Here is a 25,697-nt window from a genome sequence, read left to right as displayed (position 1 = left end):
CCTCCCTCTCTGCTTATTTTTGAGAGAGAGAGAGAGAGAGAGAGAGAGAGAGAGAGCGCAAGCAGGGGAGGGGCAGGGATAGAGGGAGACACAGGATCTGAAGCAGGCTCCAGGCTCTGAGCTGTCAGCACAGAACCCGACACAGGGCTTGAACTCATGATCTGTGAGATCATGACCTGAGCCAAAGTCGGATGCTTAACTGACTGAGCCACCTAGGTGCCCATGGCAATTTCATATAATACCTGTGGTAACATACTTTTTTCTGTCACACCAAAGAAGACTGGGATCCTGTCACCCCCACTCTCTACCCCTTGGGAAATTCCATATTACGCCTTTTCGATTTGGAAAGTGGTGTCACGGAGAAATAGCTAGAGCTTTTTAAACAGAAGGTCTCCAATTTATGGTTTCTTAAACCCTATTCTACATCAGTGTGTTATGCTCATATTTCAAGAAAATGTCGCTACTCATCAGGATTAGATGTTAAGAAATGGCTGGGAAAAATGAGAGAGAAAGTCTGGGAACTGCAAATGTTGACAGATAGGGCTTAGAAGAGCCCCGGTCAAGAGCAAGAAGGAAACTGTGCAGTGAGTGAGGAGTGACTTCTCCGATGGGCATCGCTGCGGCCCTTGGAGTGTCAACACCATGCAAGGAACAGCTAACCTTTTAATCACTTAGACTTTTTGGCTTAAGTCTTTTAGGGATAGTTTCCTCTCAGAACATACCTCCATCTTTATGATACAATTTAGTGGGAAAATAAGATTTTTAGTTTCGGGGTCCAAATGTGCTGGAACATAACTGTTTTATAAAGTGAGCAATGGCCCAGCATTTCTTTCCTGTCTCTGGGTTCCACGATTATTTGCACAGGGTACCTTCTTGATTATTTGCACAGGGTACCTTCTTAATTATTTGAAATAACACTGGTTTAATTTTGAGAGACCTCGTAGATACTTTTGGCACCCAGGCCTACATACAAATAAACCAAAACAAGAAAGAAGGGAATATAGTTTGAAGTCCCAAAAGGGGTCTCTAGTGGGGGACTCCAGCATGAAAACTTATTTGGCTGGCATCACATATTTTGAAATGTTGAAGGTGAATGCCTTTAGATGGAACTGTGTTTCATACCTTTCCTTGCTGGCCTGCCCCAAGGCATTCATGGATGCAGCCTTTCTAAAATCTCTGCTGATCAGAGGTTTCTGGTCTTTTCAGACAACAGTGCATTCTTTGAGAGAAACCTTGCCCTTTCACTGATAATTTTCGCCAATGACAGACCTTTCAGAGTCCTCTTCTCATTGTATACGTGTTTCTTTTTCTTTTCTTTTTTTTAAAGCTTTTTAATTTTTATTTATTTATTTTTAATTTGAGAGAGAGCACACACATGTATGCACACATGGGAGAAGGGCAGGGAGAGAGGAGAGAGGGAATCCCAAATGGGCTCTGCGTTGTGGGGCTCGACCCCACAAACCTGTAAGATCATGCTCAAGCTGAAATCAAGAGCCAGATGCTTAGCCAACTGAGCCACCCAGGCATCTTGTTTCTTTTCATTTTATGAACTCCTCTTGAGTGGGTCTCATGGCCCACTCTACATATTTACCCAATTCTTATGAGTGACATGTCAGGGAGGCAGACAGACTGCCATCTATCTGCCTTACGTTGGATTAAATCTTATCAACCGGGAGCAGATGGCAGCCATATTGTCGTCTACCTAGCCATACACAGAGAAACTAGGTGTTGCAGCTTTAATCCAAAAAGAAAAGAAAAGGAAAAAACCCCAAACAACTACAAGTTTTGAACTTCAAAAGTAGAGAGACACACACAAAAAACCCTTCACCCTTCCTTCCTCCCCAGATCCCAAGGGCAAAGGCAGGGTCTGACCTTCAAATATATATTGGAACTTATGCTGCTGAAGGCTGGCACTCATGGCCTCTTCAATGGCGCTGATGTCTTTGTTGAGCTTGACCACCAGAGGGTCATAATCCATACTTTCCACATTAGCGACAATGGCATAGTTCCCCTCCTTTGCAAGGGGGATGAGATAATGGAAACAGTGAACCCTAAGAGAGGCAAGGATGGAGAGAGCAGTTAGTAACACATTTTCCTGATGAAAACAATAATCTTCTTGTGACAGAACACCCAAACACTTAAAGCAGCTGTGGCTCTGTAAATATTTATGTACTCCTCCGCTCATTCACTGGAAAGCCACCTAGTAAGTGAGAGATCTTGAGCAAGTCAGCTTCCGTGATCCTCACTTGCTTAATCCAAACATTGGGGATGAGGAGTAAATGAACTCTAAAATTCCTTTAAAAAAAAAAGAAGTTTATTTTTGGCAGGCAGTGGGTGAGCGGGAGAGGGCTAGAGACAGGGAGGCACAGAATCAGAAGCAGGCTCCAGGCTCCAAGCTGCCAGCACAGAGCCTGATGCGGGGCTCGAACTCTTGAACCGCGAGATCATGACCTGAGCTGAAGTCGGACGCTTAACAAATTGAGCCACCCAGGCACTCCTAAGATTCCTTTCAAAGACTGGATTATACACATACTGTGAAAAGCATTATATCTTTCAATGGATATTACTATAGTGAAAATGAGAGGCAGAGGTCACAGAGCTCTAAAGAGCAGGCTTTGGAATGAGACTACTTTGGTTTCAATTCCCAATTCCAACATGTTCTAGCTGTGTGATTCTGGGCAAGTTACTTTCTTGGCTTCCTTGTCTAGATGATGCCCACACCTACCTCATAAGGTGCTCGGAGGAGCTGGTGAACATAAAGCATACAGCACAGGCCTGGCACAAAGCAAGTGCATAGTAAGTGTTGGCTATCATTGCTATTATCATATTTATTATTATTCATCTATTACTTAAGTAAAACGCCAAAATAAACTTACTTATTTAAAAATAAAATTGTGCTCGGCCTTGGGAATGTGCAACATGATTTATGCCCTTAAACACTCCCTAGCCTAGTCGGGCAGACTGAGAAAAAAAAAAAAAAGAGAGAGAGACAGAGACCAAAAGAAGGCAGCGTCTCACTCAGAAGCACATGTATCCATGTGCCATGGAAACCTGCCATGGAGCGTCAGGAAAGGTTCACAACAGGGGGTGATACTTAAGTAAGAAAGATGATCTGAACGAGCTTGAAGAAGGAGTGCATTCCTCTGTTGACATGGCCTGATCACTCTGACCATGCACAGTTCTTAGGGTCTTTCTGGTAGTTACTGGTAACTGCCAAAGAAGTCTGAGATGGGCCAAGACTGGCCACTCCATAACCTTTGTGTTAAGCTGTAACGAAAGCAGGTTCCAGTCCAAATAATTCTACCACACATATAGGCGTTTCTTCAAAAACCAAAACCAAAACCTTCCATCCGTTGGCAGGCACAGTTCGAACAGTCTGTCCTATAAGCTCAGTGAAGTCCTAATTATTGTTTTAGGTGCTCTGTCTGATCGTACCGCGGGAGGTTCAGAGTCAAAATTCTGGTACCCTTATAGTCTACATTAAGTAATAGGAAATACTCCTAAACCAATGGCTGCAAAAGCCTTGGGCCTTATCCTTAATGCTGGATCTTTAGGCTTGGCTTTCATCTTTCTTTTTTAAAGTAAGGTTTACTGAGAAATAATGTATCAACAGTAAAAAATCACCCTTTTTAGTGTATAGCTCTATCAGTTTTGACAAATCTACACAGTTGTACAATCGCCACTATGATCAAGTTATAGAACAACAGCATCACTCCTAGAATTCCCATGAGCCCCTCTGCAGTCAACCCCTACCCATAGCCAAGGCTCTGGCAACCACTGACCTATCTATGCTTCCTTCCTATAGTTCTGTCTTGTCCAGAGTGCCATATAAATGGAATCATAGAGTATGTAGCTTTCGGAGTTTGGCTTCTTGTGGTCAGCCTGAGGCATCTGTGATTTACCCACTTTATTGTTCATTCCTTGTTACTGCTGAGCACATCTCCACCGTATGGAGGTACCACAATTTAACCATTCGCCCGTTGACATCCGGACTGTTTCTACTCTGGGGTGATACCACAGAAAGCTGCTTCAGGTACGGGATTTTGGGTAAATACAAATATTCATTTCCAATGGGTAAGTACTAGGAGTGGAATCGCTGGGTCATGTAGATAAGTATATTTTAATTTTATAAGAAACTGCCAAACTGGGGCGCCTGGGTGGCTCGGTCGGTTAAGCGTCCGACTTCGGCTCAGGTCATGATCTCGCGGTCCGTGGGTTCGAGCCCCGCGTCGGGCTCTGTGCTGACAGCTCAGAGCCTGGAGCCTGTTTCACATCCTGTGTCTCCCTCTCTCTCTGCCCCTCCCCTGTTCATGCTCTGTCTCTCTCTGTCTCAAAAATAAATAAACGTAAAAAAAAAATTAAAAAAAAAAAAAAGAAACTGCCAAACTATTTTCCAAAGGTGCTATGCCATTTCGCTTTCCTACCAGCAGCGTATGAGAGTTCCAGATGCTGAGCATCCACACCAGCACCTACTGTCACCAGTTTTTAAAAAGATTTTAGCTTTACTGAGGTATAACTGATCTATAATACTGTGAGATGTTGTAAGTACACATCACGATTTGATATACACACTCCTTGTGGAAGGCTTTCCCCAGTCTGGTTAATGAACATGTCCATCACATATTTATTCTTTTTTTTTTTTTTTTTAACAATGAGAACATTTAAGTTCTACTTTTAGCATCTTAACAAATTTCAATTATACAATACAGTGTCATCAACCATAGTCACCATGTTTTAAATTAGATTCTCGGGCCTTATTCAAACCTTATAGCTAAAAGTCTGTACCTTTACCAACCTCTATTTCCCCCAATCCCAGCCACAACTTTCCTATTCTGTTTCTATGACTTTGACTTTTTTTTCCAATTCTGCACATAAGTGCCACCATGCAGTATTTGTCTTTCTTCTTTGTCACACTTAGTTCACTTTGCATAAAGCCTTCAGTGTTTGTTAGTTTTAAAAAAAATTAATAAAACACATTCTAATAGATGTGTACAGTGATATCTCATTGTGATTTTAAATTTTCAGTTTCCTAATGACTAATGATGTTGGGCATATTTTCATGTGCTTGTCTGCCATCCATATACCTTTGTGCTCATAATTCTTGCCCAACTTTTTTAATGGTTGTTTTGGGTGTTCTTTATATGTTCTGGATACAACTGCTTTATTAGATATGCATTTTACAAATATTTTATCTCACTCTTTGTCTTGTCTTTTCATTTTTTTTTTTTAAATTTTTTTTTAACGTTTATTTATTTTTGAGACAGAGAGAGACAGAGCATGAACAGGTGAGGAGCAGAGAGAGAGGGAGACACAGAATCTGAAACAGGCTCCAGGCTCTGAGCTGTCAGCACAGAGCCCGACACGGGGCTCGAACTCACGGACCGCGAGATCATGACCCGAGCCGAAGTCGGCCGCTTAACCCACCGAGCCACCCAGGCGCCCCTGGCTTGTCTTTTCATTTTAGTGATGTCTTTTAAGAATGGTTTTTGGGGCAGGCGCCTGGGTGGCTCAGTCGGTTAAGCGGCCGACTTCCACTCAGGTCATGATCTCGCGGTCCGTGAGTTCGAGCCCCGTGTCGGGCTCTGTGCTGACAGCTCAGAGCCTGGAGCCTGTTTCAGATTCTGTGTCTCCCTCTCTCTCTGCTCCTCACCTGTTCATGCTCTGTCTCTCTCTGTCTCAAAAATAAATAAACGTTAAAAAAAAAATTTAAAAAAAAAATGGTTTTCAATTTTGATGGACTTCAATTTATCATTTTTTTTTCTTTTTGGATGGTGTTTCTCGGGTCCTATGTAATAAATCTTGGCCTAAACAAAGTCACAGAATTTCTTTCCCTATGTTTTCTTCTAGAAGGTTTATAGTTTTACGTTTTATAATTTTGTATAGGATGTGATGTATTCTTATAACCTGCTCATGCAGGGGAATCTAAGTATCTTGACTATCAGTTCATTTTCATTATCAGTGGTGATCTAATAGCTGCATCAACTAATGACTAATTTCGCCAACAAAAATTTATGGCATTCATCTGCTCATTGGCAGGGTGTATAGTGTTAATCAAGATGCCAGTAACTGCACTGGTTGCAGTGCCCTCCGGAAGGTGACCTTTCTGATAGAATGAAAGTTGACCAGGGAAATTGATGGCTACTGTGGTTGACATTTAAACCGAGCAGATCTTAGCTGAAAATAAGATCAAGCCATCAGTGCTAAGGTATTTTTACAGTAAATTACGGATGACGTAACCCTAGCAATGGAAGACTCTGGACAAAGGCATGAGGGTGTGAATGAAGGTTGGTTTTGAGGAAGGACAAGTGGTTCCTTTTGGTATGCAGAGATCACATATGAAGACAGGGGCATGAGGTGAGCCTGGAGACATGGGTAGGTCATTCAGCTTTGGAGGCCATCTAAGGATTCTGGGTTTCATCTGAGAATGGCTTCTAGGGAGCCTTAGGAGGTGGGAGCCTTAGGATTTCAAGAGGTGGAATGATGTAATCAGATACAAGCTTTGGCAAGATCACTCTAGCACAGTATAACGGGTGGGCTGATGGTGAAGGATGAGAGCAACTGAAAGGAGAGAGACTGCTTGGGACATTCTCCTGAATTGGCGGTGAGTGCTTCTAAGATCCTGAAGTGAGTGGCGGAAGAGAGAAGTAAGACGGCTTTTAAGGTACGATCTTCCTCCCCCCCAGTGATTAGAGGTGAAAAAGAAAACAGTCGCTGGCCAATGTCAAATTCACAAAGTGTTTTCTTTGGATTCTGGCATGTTGTTGCTGACCTTAACGCGACCTTGGCATTAAGGTTTTCTGCAAATATTGCTGATTACACAGCAGGGGGGTTGATTTTCAGAAAGTGCACACTCAGGATCCCAACAGTGACAGGCGGTTGCTGTTGAACCCACTTAGAGCCCTCCTGATGGTGAGAGAAATCAGCCGATAAAGGTGACATTCTTGGCATCTTGGGCTCAAATGGCAACTTAATTTTCTTCTTCTGAAGTTCAAATAGGAAAAAAAAAAACAAAACACCACCTCAACAATTTTAAATGGTCTCACCAGGTCTTTCACTTCTTGGGGGTGTCATTTGCCTTGGGCTTCAAACTGTGGAAAGGGGCTGATTATTGGTTAAATGTGACCGAAAGTGACGCAGGTAAAATGTCAAATGCTCTTTGGACGGGTCCTTAAATGCAGAACCTACTGGATGTGAGAACACTTTCTGGCTTGAACTTTAACATGTTACAGAAAAATACGGGCTACGGATATAAAAAAAATTTGGTGAAAAAGACACATTTGGGCGTTTGAAATTGTTCTGGACTTCTTGCTAGCATTTTCCATACTTTTTTTTCCCTGTTAATTTCTGTGGTGCTATCTTATTTCAGTGGCTTCTGGGGGAAAAGTACCAGAGACAGTACCTAACCAGGCACTTCTTCATTGCCCCAGCTCCTGAGTGACAGGGCCTGCGTTCTAATTCTCTTGTATGGCAGGATGGGAGCAAAACAAACACTAGCAGATTCTGGTGACAAGGGTGATGCTGGCCATGCATCTCTGTACTTCTTAGACAGCATATAGTGAAAACGGAGTCTCCAAACCAATTCATTTTCTTGAAAGGGCAACAGGTTTTGGTTGGAGAAATAGCACGTGTTTTATCGAGGCTTGATTTCAAACCAGCTAATTCGCAAGAAGCATTCAGGTTTTTATTGAGCACCTATTATGTAGCAGGACTGTTCCAGGTTCTGGGGCCACAGGAATGAACAAGGCACACCTGATTCCTGCCTTCTGGGAGCCGAGAGTCTCTTCCACGGTCACGCGCTGTGGATATCCAGAGCGCTCAGCAGTCTCCTTATTTCAGCATTATTATAGGACCGTGTACGGATATGCTAGAGATGTGGCCTATTCGTATAGTGCCATCAACCGTATAAACAGATGCACACAAAAATGCACGTTCCTGTGACAAGGAATGAATGAAGTGTGTCCACATTCATTATCTGAGCCATCCATGGAGCTTTCTGCCTAGTGTCGTCTACCATACTTTGAAAGGGACAAAGACAATATGGAGCACATTCATAAGAAAGCAACCTGAATGCTGAAACCATGTTATAAGATGAAGGAGTTTAACTTTGAGAAAATAAACATGTTTAGTGCTCTGAGTGAAAGTCAAGGAAAGAGAATTCTGCATCCAGGACTCTAAAACTCGGTCCTTTTTGTTCTTCGTGCTTACAATGACCTTTTTCTGTTTTTAAACGAATGTTGAAGGAGATATAGCAATGGGTAGTTTCTTGTAGAGTTAACAAATAATGACTAAAATATGTTCAGCATTAAGAACAGTACTGTCATGATGTACCAAAATAAAAAGGACAGACTAGAGGTTGAGGATTTAAAAGACTTCCTCAAATGTGTTGAAAATCTCCCACTTGGAAATAACTATAGGACAAGCAGGTAATTCTGAATGTGGAAGACGCTGTGCTCCCAACACAATCACTAGCATAAATTCCAGGAGCTGTGATAGTAATTAATTTGATGTTCCCTTGCTTTTCTGTGCAACCCGGGTAACAGAGGCATAAGAATGTTACTGTTTTTTGTTTTGGTTTTTGTTTTGTCTATTGCATTTATCTATTCTTAGAAACCACCCAATTTATTTCACTGTCAGCCTGTAAATAAATAGAAAACAAATCTACAAACTATCGTAAAACAAGTCAGAAAACACAGAGCAAGAGCCTTTCTTTCTGGACAGCTGCATGTGAGAAACAAAATCGGAAATAATGTTGGGTAAAACATTTCAAATCTGCAATGCTTCTTCTCTTACTCCACTCACAAGGTGCTCATAAGCAATTAAGAAGTAACTCACTGGACAAGATAATGAAGAATGAAAAAAGCACGAGGCATACAAAAGAAATGACATCCACAATACATTATCAATTTGGCTTTGCCTGAGCACACCTGAAGATATCCAAGTTCTTCTTTTTTTTTTACTGTTTATTTATTTTTGCGAGAGAGAGAGACAGACAGAGCGTGAGTGGAGGAGGAGCAGAGAAAGAGGGAGATGTGGGGGAAGAGCAGAGAGAGAGGGAGACACAGAATCCGAAGCAGGCTCCAGGCTCCGAGCTGTCAGCACAGAGCCTGATGCAGGGCTCGAACCCACGAACCGTGAGATCGTGACCTGAGTCGAAGTTGGACGCTTAACCAACTGAGCCACCCAGCACCCTAAAGGTATCCAAGTTCTAACTGGACTCCAAACATGTGAACCAAAATCCTATTTACATTTTTTTTTTAACATTTATTCATATTTGAGAGTGAGAGAGACAGAGCATGAGCGAGGGAGGGACAGAGAGAGGGAGTCACAGAATCTGAAGCAGGCTCCAGGCTGCGAGCTGTCAGCACAGGGCCCGATGCAGGGCTCGAACTCATGGAGTGCGAGATCATGACCTGAGCTGAAGTCGGACGCCCAACCGACTGAGCCACCCAGGCGCCCCCCTCTTTTTTTTTAAAAAACATTTATTCATTTTTGAGAGTGAGAGAGACAGAGCATGAGCGAGGGAGGGACAGAGAGAGGGAGTCTATTTACATTTTTAAAAACTTAATCTAGTAAAGACTCCAAACGAGAAAGCAAAATACTCCATAAACTTTAATAATGTCTCATGGTAATATAGAAGAAAATGTATTACCCTTTCTGATGTAATGTATATAGTTTCTGATCTTGAGTTTTCTGATCCTGAAGTCCCAAAAGTCTCTATCCAACTATCTGACATTGCTACCTAGAGGTCTAGGAAGCATCTCAAACTGAACGTTTCCCAGACGGAAGTCTTGGCTTCCACCCCTCTCTCAACCTTTCTCCTCCCTTCAGACTTTCTCACCTCAGTTAGTTAATGGTCCTGGCATCCACATAATTGCTCTCACCCCAAAGCTGGTGGTTTTCCTTGAGTCCCCTCTTTCACTGCCCCCAGCCCCTGCGCCCGATCCAGTTGATCAACACACTTCATTGGCTCTACCTTTGGGATATATCTCAAACCAACCCTTGGCACACCTCCACCTGTTACTCTGGTGCTCGTAACTGCTCTCAATGGTCGCTATGCTTCCATTCATATTTCTTCCTATCATCCCTTTTCCAAACAACAGTTAAGGTGCTCTTTTAAAAACGTAAATGCGGGGGGAGGGCGCCTTGGTGGCTCAGTCGGTTAAGAGTCTGATTCTCGGTTTTGGCTCAGGCCATGATCTCATGGTTTGTGAGTTCGAGTCCCACGTTGGGCTCCACAGCTGGCAGCCCAGAGCCTGCTTGGGATTCTCTCTCTGCCTCTCTCTCTGCCTCTTCCCTGCTCATACTGTTGATGTCTCTCTCAAAATAAATAAATAAAAACTTTAAAAAAGGTAAATGGATGAAAGAGTGAATGAATGAATGAAGTTCTGTCCCTTGTCTAAAACCCTTCTATGACTTCTTAATGCACTTAAAATAAAATCTGAGTGATTCACTTGGTCTGAGGGTCGCTATAATGTGCCGGGCTTGGTGACCACACATGGTCAGGCTCCAGCCCGCCTCTTTATGTATCCCTTCCACTCCTCCCACCTCCTTGGTCATAGGGCTATGGTTATACTGGACCCCTCTCCATTCCTCAGCACTGCCAACCTCGATTTTCTCAGGACCTTGGAGTGTTGCCCTCTCTGTCTGAAATTCTTTTCTCCTGGGGCTTTGTACAGATGGCTCCTTCTTGTTATCCTGTCAATTTTCTCTGACCACACTATTAAAAAACAAAAAACCAAAAAAGCCAATCCCCCTTTGTAGTCAAACCCAGCTACTCTCTGCACTGTCCAGTATGACAGCACTAGCCACGTGTGGCTATCAAGCACTTGAAATGTGACCAGTCTCAATGTCAAGGTGCTGTAAGTGTAAAATATGCAAATTTAAAAGGCTTAGTACACAAAAAGGCAAAATAGCTCATCAATAATTTTCAGGTTAGTTACATGCTGAAATGATAATATTTGTGATACACTGGTTTAGATAAAATAGATTATAATTTATGTCTCTCTCTACTATTTCAAATGTGACTATTAGAAAAGTTTAATTATCTATGTGGTTTGAACATATAGCTCCCTTTACATTTTTGTTGGCTAGCATTGCTTGATTCCATTATGCTATTTTATTTTGTTTGTTGCACTTTTTGGAAATTATCTTTTTTGTTCACTCATTGGCCATATTCCCCCATTATAATGTAGCTCCATGAGAGCAGGAACCTTGAGTGTTTTTTTCATTGCCGTATCCCAATTTCTAGAACACTGCCCGGCACAAAGAGGGCACTTGGTAAATGTTTACCGAATGAGCAAACGATTGAAAACTTCCCAGTCTTTTCTTTCTACCATTTCCATAGTTGTGATAAGAGAGGCCAGCAAACCTAAGAATGTTCTACACTGCAGGGGAAGGAAAGAGTCCAAGAATATGGGGTGCCATATTCAAAGATGTTTGAAACTTTTCTCCTCAGTTATTATCTAACATAATCTCCTCCTGGGCTTTAAGTTCTTGTAGGAAGGGCCCATGGTTCTTGCATCCATATACTTCCTTACTGATTAGCAGAGTATGTCAGTAAAAATATCAGTGACAATAAAGTTACCATAATCGCAGAGTTACCACACTTGAGCCCTTATTTTGTGGCCGGCATTGTACTTATTATTTATTATTTCATTTATAAAGTCTCTAAGTGAGGAATTATTGTTGTATTTTTAAGATGAGAAAACAGGACCAGTAAAGGTCATTAACTGACTTAAGATGGACCAGTTAGCTGGTAGGGACATTCAAATCCACATCATGCTGATGTCACAAGCCATGCAAACACTGAATCACGACGCTGACGATACAGCACATGCTGAAAAAGTTTTACCGTGACTGATTAACACTAAAAATCACGTTCAGTGTAAAAAAAAAAAAAAAAAAAGTCAGCATCAAAACTCAGAATCAAAAGTTGTGGTGACACTCCCCAGAAAGCAGCAAGCGATTTATGACCCACTGTGCATTCAAAGAGCAAAGCCCCGGGCTTGGCTGTGTCGTACCTGACTTCCAGGTGTAGGACCAGCAAGCAGCGGTCAGCCATATCCTGGAAAGATTTGGCAAGTTCGCTCAGAGTCTGCATGATCTGCTCCGACACTGGGGGAAGATCCATGTTCACGTGGCTCTCTTGAGCAGGAGACAGCACTGAAAGAAGTGGGGAGAAAACACCAGTCACTGCACGAGGTGCCCACAGATTTGTTTGAAGCGACGTACTATTTTGTTGTTCATCGTGTTTTGACCAATTTGGCTAACGTCGGTGTTGGCAGCATGAGACGTCCAAGACATGACAGCCTACCTTTGTACTCGATTCAACACCGATCGTCTGCAATCAACTCACAGAATTATAGAACAGAAACTCAGAGCTGGAAGTGACCTTAATCGTCATCTGGCCCAACCATGTGGTCTCTGCTTGTGTCCCTTGTACATCTTCAAGTGGCTGTTGCGCTTCTGGTTGTATTACTCACACAAATGTTTACGAAAGAAAATTCGATACCTTTTAAGGCAGCCTACTTCATCTCTGAAGGATTTGACCATCGATATCTAGCCGTTATCTGTTGCCGTTAATTTCTTTTTTTTTAGGTTTGTTTATTTTGAGAGAGAGAGAGAGAGCACGCACATGCACACATGTGTACACAAGCGAGTGAAAGAGAGAGTGGGAGAGACAGAGAATCCCAAGCAGGCTCTGTGCTGTCAGCCGTCAGTGCAGAGCCTGACGTGGGGCTTGAAGTCACGATGCTGAGATCATGACGTGAGCTGAAACCAAGAGTCGGATGCTTAACCAGCTGAGCCACCCAGGCGCCCCTGTTGCCATTCAATTCCAATCACTGGCTCTGATCCTACCAACTTTGCAATCATTGCCCTATATGTTGGTACTTCAAGTATTGAAGATATCCCCTCTTTTGGCTTCCCTGAAGTCTTCCCCTTCCCAGGCTAACTGTCCCCAGTTTTTCAGGTATTCCTCAAATAACCAGATTGAATTATTTTATAATTCTCATAATTTGCTAACAAACACATTCCGTCCCTTGAAATGTGTAGTAAATACTACAGTAGGTCTGACCTTTCTAGAGAGAATGATCAGCCCCCCTGTTCTGGATGCTATGCTGCTTGCATGTAAGCCCGAAATCTTGGGGGGGTGGTTAGGCAGAGCACGCTGTATTCTACTTAAACTTGTACAGAGCTTATAATCAGTTAAAAGCCCCAAAAGGTCTTTGTGGAAAATTTGAGAAAGCTACCTTCTGTTTCCCTATCAAGTAATTGACAAAATTTAACAGCAAAAGTGCAAACCACATTTGTGTCTAGACTTCTGCTGCATATCCCGTTACCCACAGTTTCTCAAAGACCACCAGCAATTAACTTGGCAATTTCATTGAGGAGTTCTTAGTTCTCTAGAGTTTCCAAGACTGGCTTTGAATCCTGTCTCCACCACTTACTTACTATGTGACTGAGAGCTAAATTCTTAAATTATGTCTGCCTCAGTTTCTCGCTGTCACATGGAGAGAATAGTACTTGTGACATGGGGTTTTGGGGAGGCGTTAAATGGGCCATTGTAGGTAAGACACATAGAAGAACAGCATGTCAATCTCCCTTAAAATTATACAAATAATAAGCAACTATCATTATTCATTGGCATGTGACTTGTCCAGGTTAAGAGTCTTAAGCTTAATTATAGCAACAAGGTACTTAAAAGGTAATCCCATCTTGAAATTCCGTTACCGGTATTTTTTGCTTTTCCATCTCAAAATTCTTCTCTCTGTCAGAGGACGCAGTATCTTTTGGAAGAAAGGCTCCTGGGATCTAGGGCACGTAAGATTTGGCAAAGCATCACTGACTAACTCAGGAGGGGTTTGCCTCACAGGGTAGAGAGTCACATCTGACTACAGCGGTGTCTGCAGTCACAGCCTTTCACAGCTGCATCTGTTTCTGGACTTTGCTAAGCCCAGAGAAGGACCCAGAGAGACAGTCCAGCTTCATAAGGCCAAGATCTCCTCTGGAGAACCAGACTTTAATAAATTATCATGGCAAAGATTAAACAAAAAAACAAACAAACAAATTCAGGCAAAGGGATCTGATCTGTAAGGAAGAAGGAAATGCAGTGAAATAGTCTTCACATTACTGCCAGCCTTGGCATCGTTCAAGATGCTCACCACCTCGATCTGTAGGAATGGACACGCGGCATGGTGCCGCCTCTCTCAGGTTAACACTGCTCATGCTGTACGATTGCCAGGTGAGATCACTGCCTTCATAATGTTTTCATTTGGCAGGCTGGATGAAAGTGACTATGAGTAACACTTTTCTAATACTTCAAAGCACGTTAGGGCTTTTGAGTCCCTGGACTCCACTGCCGAATGACGGTCAGTTACTGTGGTTTGAGAACTCTTTAAGTGCCAACGATAAGGTGCACAAATCAGACCCCGAAGAAATCAGACGCCTGGCTTGAGGTCCAGAGTTATACCGATCTCCTAAACTCCATCAAAGGCATTCTAGACAAATTCCACCAAGGAAGTTAAATTAAAAAAAGAATCCAAGTAGAGTAAGTTAATGGAAAAGAAACAGTCCAGATAAAACTTGGAATGAGTGAGGTAAAAAGGAGTTTAAAAAAGCAGCGCATTGTACATTTCACTTGACTGTAATCTACAACAAAAACATAACATTTTAGTAAAGGAGCATGAAAAAATCACAGCCCAGAGCTCTACTGAAAAGCTGGCCTCTGAATTCCTGAGGGCTCACTGAAATTGGCGAAGTTTTCTTAACAGGAAGGAATAGACTGAGCCCAAAACTGCTGAGCACGGCAAACAAATACAACACAAAATAAGGAACTCTCTCTTAAATGTCCAGTGGAAATCTACAAATAAGCAGTGCTGACAGAATTGGCTTGGGATACAGTCGAGATAGAAGGCTACTGGACACACACAAATGGACACATCCTTTTAGAGGCTATGTGGTTATAGATCTTGGGGATTGTTGTTCGTATCAGCAAAGCCCACATATACTAGACTTTAAAAATGTTAGTACTTGCTCATTTAATTAAAATATACACTTTGAGCTGTTTTGCTAATACTAGGGAGGGATCGCATCAGATCATTCATCATATTCCATTCCTCTTACAACCATTGTATAAAAGCAGGCATCTTTGAGACTCCTAGCTAACTAATTGTGGCAATGTAACCATGGCTTTCTGTACTCAACTGATTGGTCTATATGAGGATGCTGACACTTGCTCTCTAGGGCAGACACTGCTTGGTTAGGTGAACCGACACATATTTCCAATTCTCCCCTGCTCACTCTGCAAGAGACTCCAGAAACCTAAATGCTTGCATTCCGAGCCTTGCTTGTAGCCAGAGGAGGCCATGTGTCACCATTTGCCCAGCGACCTTCAAACAGATTCTTCAGTGGCAGCTTGATCTAATCCTGGACCAATTCTGCAACCCATCTTTTGATGGGGAAACAAAAGTACGGGTCGTTGCCACAAAAAAATTTCTGGATCTTCATCTCAAGAACACCTTCCATGCCCCTTGTCCTTCCTCTGCCAGTGCTTGGTTTGGCTCTTTCCTGTTCTCGGCAGCCTTCCCAAATTTGTGCTGCTGCTTTGTCCTTCCTATTCTCTCCTCACCCCTCTCTTAAGGACCTCAGATTCTCATTAAGACTTCAAAGGAATCGTCAACACGTGCTTTCTCTGTGGTCTTGCCCCTTCTATTAACTTTTCCATGTGTCATAATCCTTCTGCCTTCACCACATTATTACATCGTTATTCGGATGATATCCTAATTGCCAAATCCAATGGGTGCTTTTCCGTCCTAATTTCAGAAACGTTCTCTGCTACGTTCAATTTTTCTTAAATTTCTGTTCTCTTTTGGCTTAGATGGCACCCTACACCCCTGGATGTACTTTTACGTCTCTGACATTGTTTTCATTGTCTGCTTCCCTGGATCCTCTCCCTGTAGCCCACCCACGAGTGCTGGTGTTCCCAGGCCTTTTTTCTCTATTCATTTCCCTTACTTGTCATTCTGTATGTTCTCTCTGAGTGAGCTCATCCATTTTCATAGTTTTTGCTATTACCTAGGGACTGGTGACTCCTAAACTTCATGTGATCAAGTGTGTGCAGGCTAGCTTTACCTATGTACATCCCACAGGCATCTCAAACGCAATGTGTCCAAAACTAAGCTCATTATCTATCTTTGGCATCTACTCTTTACCCTGAATTCCCTTTCCATCGGGGGTGTGGCGATCTAGGAATCTCAGCTGCAAACCTGAGAGTGATTTTTGAGCCTCTCCTTTCCCTCACTCTCCTCGGCAAAGGCTAATTTCTGCAAATTCCATTTCCTGTCTCTTAACAGCTTAAAAAAAATTTTTTTTTAATGTTTATTTTCGAGAGACAGAGAGAGATAGAGCATGAGCAGGGGAGGGGCAGAGAGAGAGGGAGGGAGACACAGAATCCGAAGCAGGCTCCAGGCTCTGAGCTGTCAGCACAGACCCTGATGTGGGGCTCGAACTCATGAGCCATGAGATCGTGACCCGAGCCAAAGTTGGATGCTTAACTGACGGAGCCACCCAGGCAACCCTGTCTCTTAATATCTTTTATCTTTTCTGGATCTGCTGTGATTTTCTTGGTTGAGCCCTCACCTCTTCCATGAACTACCACAATAGTAGGCCTCATGCCTGGCCTCTACCTTAATTCAACCCTCCATATTTAGCTCGCTAAATATGAGTTAGAGAAGTAGAGTTATTTATCTAAAACACAAATTAGACTTTGTCACCTTCTTGTAAAAATAACATCAGTGTTTCCCATTGCTGATACGTTGAAGTCCAAGCTCCTTAAACAACCAGGCTTTCCATGGTTTTTGGTTTCTGTCCAACACTTTAGTTTTTCTCCATCTTTCACCATTTTCTCCTTCCTCGCCAATTTATCTCCCTTCCTTCCCATCCTGGCCCTTTAATCTGACATCTTTTGAAAGCAAGTTCCCAAAACATATCTCGCTGTTTTCAGGATTCTATACCTTCCATGGCTCTTAATCCCCTTTCTAAACTATTCATGCTTTCTGGCTCAGGAAGTGTTTCCTGACTCTCCAGGCAGGGTCACTGGCTCCTCTGGGGGTTTTCTTTCCACATAATTCTATTACAGTAGTTATCATATTCCACTGGCATTATCTGTTTATCAGTATGTCCCCCTAGCAGATCATTAACTCCTTCAGGGCAGAGATTATCTATATATCTATATCTATCTATATCTGCTGGAGGCATGGCAGGAGCTCAATCAATGCTTTTTTAATTAAACAGAACAAGTGATTTAATTGACCAACGTGACAGGACAAAGAATTCACATAATAACAGACTGATAAAAATCAGGAAAGAGAAGGCAGAGCTTGCCACTTACAATTGTAACTTCTTCCTTAGTTTCTTGAGTATATTTTGGGGGCTGAGTGGGGATATGGAAATAGCTCATTATAACTGGTGTCCTGGGCTATTCAGGCATCTTGCAGAAGCACAGGCTAAAGGCTTTCTGGTCAATTCCTACCGCCCAAGCACTCTCCTTATAAATTGTGTTGCCGTTAGAAGTCACTTTAATTTCCACCTTGTGGCAGCCAAGACTTGGGGGTCCTCTCTTTTTGACCGACTTAAAGTCCCCGGCATATCAAATAACCAGCATCTTTCAAGGAAAGCCAACATGCTGTCATGGAGGGGCAATCAGCCTAGGACATTAGGATGTCTCAAGTGGTTCCACATCCTAATATTAACCAGACTGAAATGTGTTTAAGTCTTAAAATTAGTCAAAATTGGACTCATTCAGACCCAGAAGAGCATCTGTTTTCAAGGATGCAGCTGCTCCACTTTCAATGGCAACTTACTGTGACTTCTTTAATTGATTCATGTGAGGATGTCCTTGTGCATCTGCAATATTATCTAAAATTGCCACAATATTAGCTTAGACCGGTATCAGCTGTCGTGAAAGTGATAAATTGAAAAGGGAAAGATGGTTATCATGGCAGGAAAAGAAAGGTTAACTCTGTGAATTCCAGCTTTTCAGAAGATGGTTAAAAGACAATGAAGAATGATCCCATGAGATCTAAGGGCTGGAAAACATTTTAGAAGATCAAATTTTGGTACAATCGTTATTTCTGACTCCCCTTGCTATTTGCATGGCAAAATGACAGACACCACAGAATGACGTCTGCTTGAACCCAGAATAAATTTACTTAATTTCTCATCTTCAGTTTCCCTGTTTAGAAAACTGTGGTAATAGCATCTTCCTCACTCCCAGAGCAATGGGTTATTAGGTTCTGTAAATAATTTTGAGATCCTTTGATGCTGTTACCTGGCTGACATTTTTAAAAAATAAAAAAATAGGACGGCTGATTAGGGCTGTGACATTAAGGACTGATGAGGCTCACGGAGTCAAAGGGGGCTGTGACAGGAGACCCTCCACCTAACTCTCCCCTCTCCTTAAATGCCTGAGGGATGTGCTACTGTGGAGCCCGACCCTGGGGTAGGATTTAAAGGCATCAGACACTATGACGTTGTGGTTCCAAGCTGGACCGTCAATGACAATGGGAGCTAGCTCTGTCCTCAGTCTTCTCGATTTTTCTGTGCCACTATCCTTTTTATTCATTCCCTTGAATTATTTGCAAGCCTATACAAGCTAACCGTCTCCCTACCCCCATGTTTTGTACACAGTAGCCACTTGATAAGTGTTTCTTAAGTACGTCACTTAGGTGTTTGTGAAACCTACTGGCTTCTGGAAGCATAGGTGATCTTCACGAACTGAAGGATCTACTGTCTCATTCGCACCTAATTTGAACCTTCTCAGGACAGCGATGTCCTTTCTTTATCTGCCAATTACTCCAAACTAACGTTTCATGGTGACTCTTTTTCATCATTCGTTCTTTTTCCTGAAACACATTTTTAACCCCTCGCTATTCTTTGCCAGTCCTGGCTTTTGCCACCGTGATCAAATAATTTATTTTGTCACTCCTTGCCACCCACTGAACAATCCAGAACCTAGTTTGAAGTTCTTTTGCTACATTTTTGTACAAGAACAGGCCTTATCCAAGAATCATGTTTGGTGGGTTCTCTTCATTTTGCTTCCTATTTCAAGAGCAATGGTTCTTTTTAAATAATAAGTAGTTCTTTTCGGTCTAGATTTCCCTAGAAGATTTGGGTGTGAACAAATAAAGTCAGTTGATTTTAAAAACCAAAATGTTGACTCGGATTGTTCCAACGGCAAGGGATAGCGATGTATACATTATTCAGATTAGACCATGTACATGCATCCATGTGTATAACCAACTCTGGAAATACAGCCTACTCTGTGAGACGTAATGAATTCTTTTACAGCTAATAGCTATGCGGCACGAATGCCAACCCTTTTCACCGCTGCTTCCAGAAGGAAGCTCTCTTTTGTCTACTCTTACAGGGGAAGAAGGACAAATGGAAGCAGTTTTTCCCCCCTCAAGTTGGGGTGGGAAAAAAATGGAAGGAATGCATTACCAGGAAGGGAAAAAAGATCAAGAATGGAGGAACTAGGGCACAAAGTGATTGTGTCCTATTTATATTTGCTTTTCTAGGGTCTAATCACCTAATTGAGAATGTTGACGGTTAAAAAAAAAAATGTTTCAAGTGGGAACAGGAGGCGAAGACCTACTTTCCGTTCTGTGCTACTGTTATTTAAATGATGATGTGTTACACCTTTTCTCCTGTTAGTCATAGACTTATGGACAACATAACTTCATGTTCTTTGGAACATCCCTCTGTCACCCCTCTCTTTCCCCTCTGAAATGTCTTATATTACCCTAACTGGAGGCAGTAATGCTTTGGGGAAGAAAAGGCATGCTTGTCCTACTTATCACCCAGCCTAACGACACAGATGTTCAGTAACATTTATGTAAGGATGTGTTATTATAAGACAAAAATAAAATAAAACAAAGCCCAAAGAGCAACCTTTCATAAAGAGCTCAGTTTTTTTTTTGCTTTCTTTTTTTTTTTTTATTATATGAAATTTGTTGTCAAATTAGTTTCCATACAACACCCAGTGAAAAGCTCAGTTTTAAGGATGCTGCTTAAGAGTAATTTTCATCTCTATGAAACCATACTCTTTTGTCCTGCTTCCCAGAGGGACAGAATTTATCCTCTCACTTTTTATTACCCTTAGAACAACAGTTCTTAACCACTGTCAGCCTCACTTTCCTCATGTGTCTCCTCAGAGAGTTGTTGTGACGACCAAATGCAGAATGTGGCCCCTCGCACAGCACCTGCCACAAAGTTAGGGACCATGCTTTGAACTCCAGTAACACGATGCCTCCTCCTTCTTCTTCTGGCCTTCAGCACTGCTCACCTCATGCTGTATTTGCCTAGAGAGAGAGTCCCTGGTAGCTTGTGAGGTCTGTGAGAACAGAAGCAGTAACTTCCTTCTCCTGGCATCTCTCACAGACCATGGCTCTTCCTTAAACTGGGCAACAATGCCTGTTGAATGGAATCTTCACGTTAAGGACAAATCAAAGAATTTCATATCTTTTTCTTTTCACTGAATCTCCACAATGCCTTTCAACCTAACGTTAAAGCTTATTAGCTTGGAACATTATTCTGTTTCAGGGTAAGAAAGGCTAGGGGTGAAACTGAAGAATTATTCCAAATATTGACCTATGGAGGGAAAACAAGGGCGATTCATGTAGGGCTCATTGCAAAGGGCAAAACAAAAATGAGAACCAAGATAAAAAAAAGGACAGTTGTTCTCTTAGGCTACCACAGGATAAGAGGCCGATTCTGAGCCAACAGGTTTAAGCCACACACTGCAGTTCTGTAGAGGGAAGATCACATCTTCTGCTACTCACAAAACGGCGCTTGATGGTAACAGGCCTGAGCAAGCCCCAGGTCATCCAAGGCCGTTAGCTGGAGACTCCTCCTTCCATACAAGGCAAACCAGCACAGACACACTGGTTTTTACACCTTGTGAGTGACAGTACAGACCTTAGTCCCCTTCGGTCCTGGGGGGGAAACATGAAGATTGATTTTTCCTTTATTCCAAATAATCCTCCCTGAGGCCTGGTAAAAACCTAATCATCGACTCAAAAGGCGTGTGGTGTGGCCAATTCAGCTCCTGCCGGATATGAAAGAGAAATGGAGGAAAAGCTAATGAACAGCTCCCGTCCTTGCTGCTGAAAGGCACTATTGTGGGACTCTATTAGATTTCCGTGGACTTTGTGAGCCTTTTGTATTTTGTAAAACCCTGCATCAAAAAGCATCTTGAGGTGTTAACAAATACTTAGGCAGATATTTTACGTGAATAAGCAACCCAGATGTAAGTTTCAAGAGAATTTCAGAGGCCAAAATATTATGTGGCAAAGAGATAACATTTAGTCATGTCTCAATGGGATCCTTCCGGCTTTAGTATTTGTAAATCTTCCAAAGAGCCTTTGGAGATGGCTTGTTCACAGCGTAAATCAGAAACATGAGGTCCATCTACAGATAGTGAAACCAAACCACACAGAAAGCAAGCACGCTGCCCGAGACGACACTGGTAAGCAGGGGCCACAGATGAAGACAGAGATGAAGGGGTTAAAGGGAACAAACATCCTGCACTGGCTCTCTCTTGCACTGGACTTCTCCCAGGGGCCTTTTCTTCAGGACTTTCCTATTCAGGCAGCTACATCATCCATACATTTGGACTGGAGTTGAAAAGTAATCATTATCTTCTTGACCTACACCAGATACAACTTCGCTTTTATCTCTGTATCCCGGTAAAAGGAGGGTCAGATACTCACCTCACAGGAGTCTGATGATTAGATGAGAAAATATAGGGGCGCCTGGGTGGCTCAGTCAGTTAAGCATCTGACTTCGGCTCAGGTCATGATCTCATGGTTTGTGAGTTTGAGCCCTGCATCGGACTCTGTGCTGACAGCTCAGAGCCTTGAGCCTGCTTTGGATTCTGTGTCTCCCTCTCTCTCCGCCCCTCCCCTGCTCATGCTCTCTCTCTCTCTCTCTCAAAAATAAAATAAGCATTAAAAAAATTTTTTTAAATGAGAAAATCTGCAAAGGCTTAGAATAGTATTTGACACACAAGCGCTTAATATATGGCAATTGCTTTTACCATCACAATGACTACTGTTACTTATTCAAACAATGATGTACTGACTGAATAAATGACAACAACCCAGGTTCCTTCTCCTTCGTCCGTCGCTTTCGGTCAGCTTTGGAACAATCAGAGCAGCTTTACACAGCGAACGGCAAAGCCCTCACGAACTACTGTTAGTGTAGACCAGAGCAGGTAGAATCGTAGATGCGCTGGTCACTCTGATCCTGTTGCTGTGAGGACAACACACAGGCAACTGACATATCCGGAAGACAGAGTTGTCCCTGCCACCGAGCACACAGACAGTCACGGAGACCAGCTGTGGAGTTGGTGACCGCTCCCTCTGAGGCTGCAAGTAACAAATACAGGGAGGACGCACTTGCTAACACATGGTGCTGGATCTGTCGGTGTGAATCCTGCTGAGAGAATTTCTCCTCAGTGAGGACAAGTGTGGCCACTTCTCCAGTCCGCAGTCAAGATGACAGTTAACCAAGTCCCCCCCCTTGTGCTCTCTCTTGTGTCAGACGTTCCCTCTGCGGGCTAAAGGGATGAGCTGGTGCCACACACCTACTGACGAATGCCTTGTGAAGGTTAATAATATGCAGCCCTATTTCTGTCTTTCTACATTAGTAACACATGAATACTGTTCTCACATGCATTCTGGCCTTGCCATATAATCCCTAGGATAATTAACAGTTCATATAGATGCTTCCAGAATCAGCTTTCCTAAATATCAAAAGGTTCATAATCTGTTTTTTTCATGTATTTTTTATTTATTCTTGAGAGAGAGAGAGAGAGAGAAGGGAAGGGACAGAGAGAGAATCCCCAGCAGGCTCAGTGCTGACAGCAGAGAGCCCAATGTGGGGCTCGAACTCACGAAGCATGACGTCATCACCGGAACCGAAGTCAGACGTGTGACTGACTTCCGGGTCAGTCCCGGGGTTCCGGGAACCCCTATACTCTGTTTTATGGCCAGTTAAGGGTAAGCTACATAGAGCAGCAATCATTTACCTATCTGGCAACTATGTAATCTGGGGAAATGTATTACCTCACTCAAAATCAAAGTAACTTTCTTTCTCTAAGTAAAAGGACCTGAGTGTTCTCATATTAACTACGAACCCCATTTTTCTACCTCTGACATTTCTCCTGCAATGAACAAGTTTACGCTCAGCAAGTAGTGGCTAAATTCTGACTCAACCACTTACTAAGTGAATAACCTTGGGCAAAATCGTGAAGACCTTGAACTGGAGCGGTGACAGTTTCCGCCTCTGGGAGTCATCATAAGGACTCGGCGTATGTAACGCACGTAGAGCATTTAGGACAATGCAGGGCTCACAGTAAGTGCTTACTAAATCTCAGTTATTGTTGTCGGACCTCTTGGTGGGAACCCTGGAGACTGAAACCCCGAGACTCATTTCCTTCCTCATCCAAACACCTTGCAAGACACCGGAGAGCTGTGGGCTTAGTCGTTCACGCAGCTAATGGACAGAAAGAAAACGCTGTAGTAAGACATTTACAGGTGTAAACTCATGACATTCTGACCTTAAAATGAGGAATGACAAAAGTAAGAGAACACTACAGAATTCTGGCAATGTTCAAAGCAGCGGAGGCAAACAGCAGAAAGAGGGACTAAAAGTGGCAGGTTTAAATTTTACCTTTTAAACTACTAAGTGAGGAGACTGACTTTCTCCAGAGTTGTCAATTCAATAAAAGAGGCGGCATTTCAGGCAGACATGAGGAAGTGGAGCTTGGCGGGAAAGCAAGGAATGAGACTCAGAAGCAGCTTGGGAGGAGATGAGGAGATACAGTCGTGTTTCTCACATTCCTTTGAGGGAGGAATGATGGGGATCTTTCTTTTCAAGGAAAGGATGTCTGTAGCGCTTGGTTCTTTAGCAAAGCGAACTTAGGTGTTATCTTAGGAATTCAAAAGGGTATTCAACAAAGCCTGGAAATTGTGTTTTTGGGAGGGCAGGTCTGCCTTACTCAAACAGGGCTTTGTAAGGTCAAATTTGTATTCTGAGTCAGCGTTTACTTCACGGTCACAGATGGTTTTCACCCGGCCAAAGGTGCTATGAGGAGAGACAGGAGAAAAGACGCACCCGGGTGTGTGTGCATGGGACACGGCGATGGGAGGAGTGATCATGAATCTATATATAGCCATAACATTTGGGTCTGAAATGATCAAAATTGTTATTTTCACAATAAGAGTATTATAAATTATTTCAATATGTACGTAAAGACACTGACAAGTCAGGTCTTCTATGAAAGCTTCAAACAGCTGAACTGGGCTTATTTTGAAAAGATGTGTGTGTTTTTAAAGATTTATTTATTTTTGAGAGAGACAGAGAGGGAGCAGGGGAGGGGCCGAGAGAGGAGACAGAATCCCAAGCAGGCTCTGCACTGTTAGCACAGAGGCTGACGTGGGGTTTGAACTCACAAACTGGGAGATCCTGACCTGAGCTGAAACCGAGTTGGAAGCTCAACCAACTGAGCCACCCAGACGTCCCTGTGTGTGTGTGTGTGTGTGTGTGTGTGTGTGTGTGTGTGTGTGTTTTAATTTACTACCATAGGAGACTTGCTACTTCGTTTTTTCTTGGGAATATGTTTGCCTTGATATTACCCTAGATTCCATCCATTGTAGAAAGTGAGAGGAGATAATACACCTGTGCCCTTGTCTGTTGTCAGCTTGGCATCATCCCCCACCCTTCCCTGGAAGCTCAGGAGCCGTGTTTTCCAACTCTGTGCCGGCAGCGTTTTGGGTTTAGATCCCACCAGCAAGAGGCACTCCCCGAAGCTGTGGAAGGCACAGAGAGAGGGAAGGCACGATCCTCCCCTTGCAGTGGAGGAAAGATGCCCAGGCAGATGGCGAATAAGAGGACTGCAGATGCTCCAGGAGAGCTCTGGTGACAGCTGCTTCCTCGCGGCAGTTGGTGACACCTCCTGGCACATCTCCTGTATTTCCTCATTTCCTGCAAGCCGGCAGCTATTTTCCTTGTCTTTGCTTCCTTCCCACTGTTTTCTAAGCTTTTTGAGCAATTTTAAAAACATCTCATTCCTTCTATTAAATTCCCTCTTGCTTGAAATACCTAAAGTGGCTTCCGTTGTCCTGGGTCTAGATGAATAAATCGAACCTTCTACTCCCGAGATCCTCCCGAGCTAGGGCACCTCAGATCTGAGCACATCTGGAGCAGTACAGAGTGGGACGAAGAGTCACTAGGAATCCCTGGGCTCCCCTTTCACGGACGCTTGTGACCTCTAAGGCGACGATGTCCTGAATGTGCTCAGCGGGGCTGCTGGCCTCCCGATCCCCATTCTCCCGGTTTTGTGTCCCGGCCACCTCAATCACAACAGCTGCACTTTTACTTGTTACCTTTAAGATCTGGCAGTAAAAATCTGCTAAGAGAGCCATTTGCAAACCACTGCCCTTGAAGAGGAGGATTTGGTCACGAGCAAACCACTTCCCACTACACTCCAGCCTTCAGATACCGGCCAAAGCGGGGATAGAAGTCAAACGTTTAAATTATGGAAAACTCCTAAACACTGAGAATGAATGGCACCAAAGTCTATATAAATACTGACTTGAAAACAAGTGACCAGCTTTCTCTTTCTTATCTTAGCT

The 25,697-nt window shown here is 43.0% G+C and overlaps 1 protein-coding gene across 1 annotated transcript in view; it reads right to left on the bottom strand.

Annotated features, from left to right (window-relative positions):
- EXOC4 (exocyst complex component 4) overlaps positions 1-25,697 on the bottom strand; it is a 753,548-nt gene that overhangs the window by 59,335 nt on the left and 668,516 nt on the right. Inside the window, exons 15-16 of the mRNA XM_019452780.2 lie at positions 12,021-12,162; positions 1,873-2,051 (exon numbers count right to left, since the gene is read on the bottom strand). Coding sequence (XP_019308325.1) covers positions 1,873-2,051; positions 12,021-12,162 — 321 coding nt within the window. The remainder of the gene's footprint in view (positions 1-1,872; positions 2,052-12,020; positions 12,163-25,697) is intronic.

Source organism: Panthera pardus, unplaced genomic scaffold (genome assembly GCF_024362965.1).
Source record: "Panthera pardus isolate Hobbes unplaced genomic scaffold, ASM2436296v1 HiC_scaffold_8, whole genome shotgun sequence".
In the NCBI taxonomy this organism is placed as follows: domain Eukaryota; kingdom Metazoa; phylum Chordata; class Mammalia; order Carnivora; family Felidae; genus Panthera; species Panthera pardus.
This window is presented reverse-complemented; position numbering and strand designations above follow the sequence as displayed.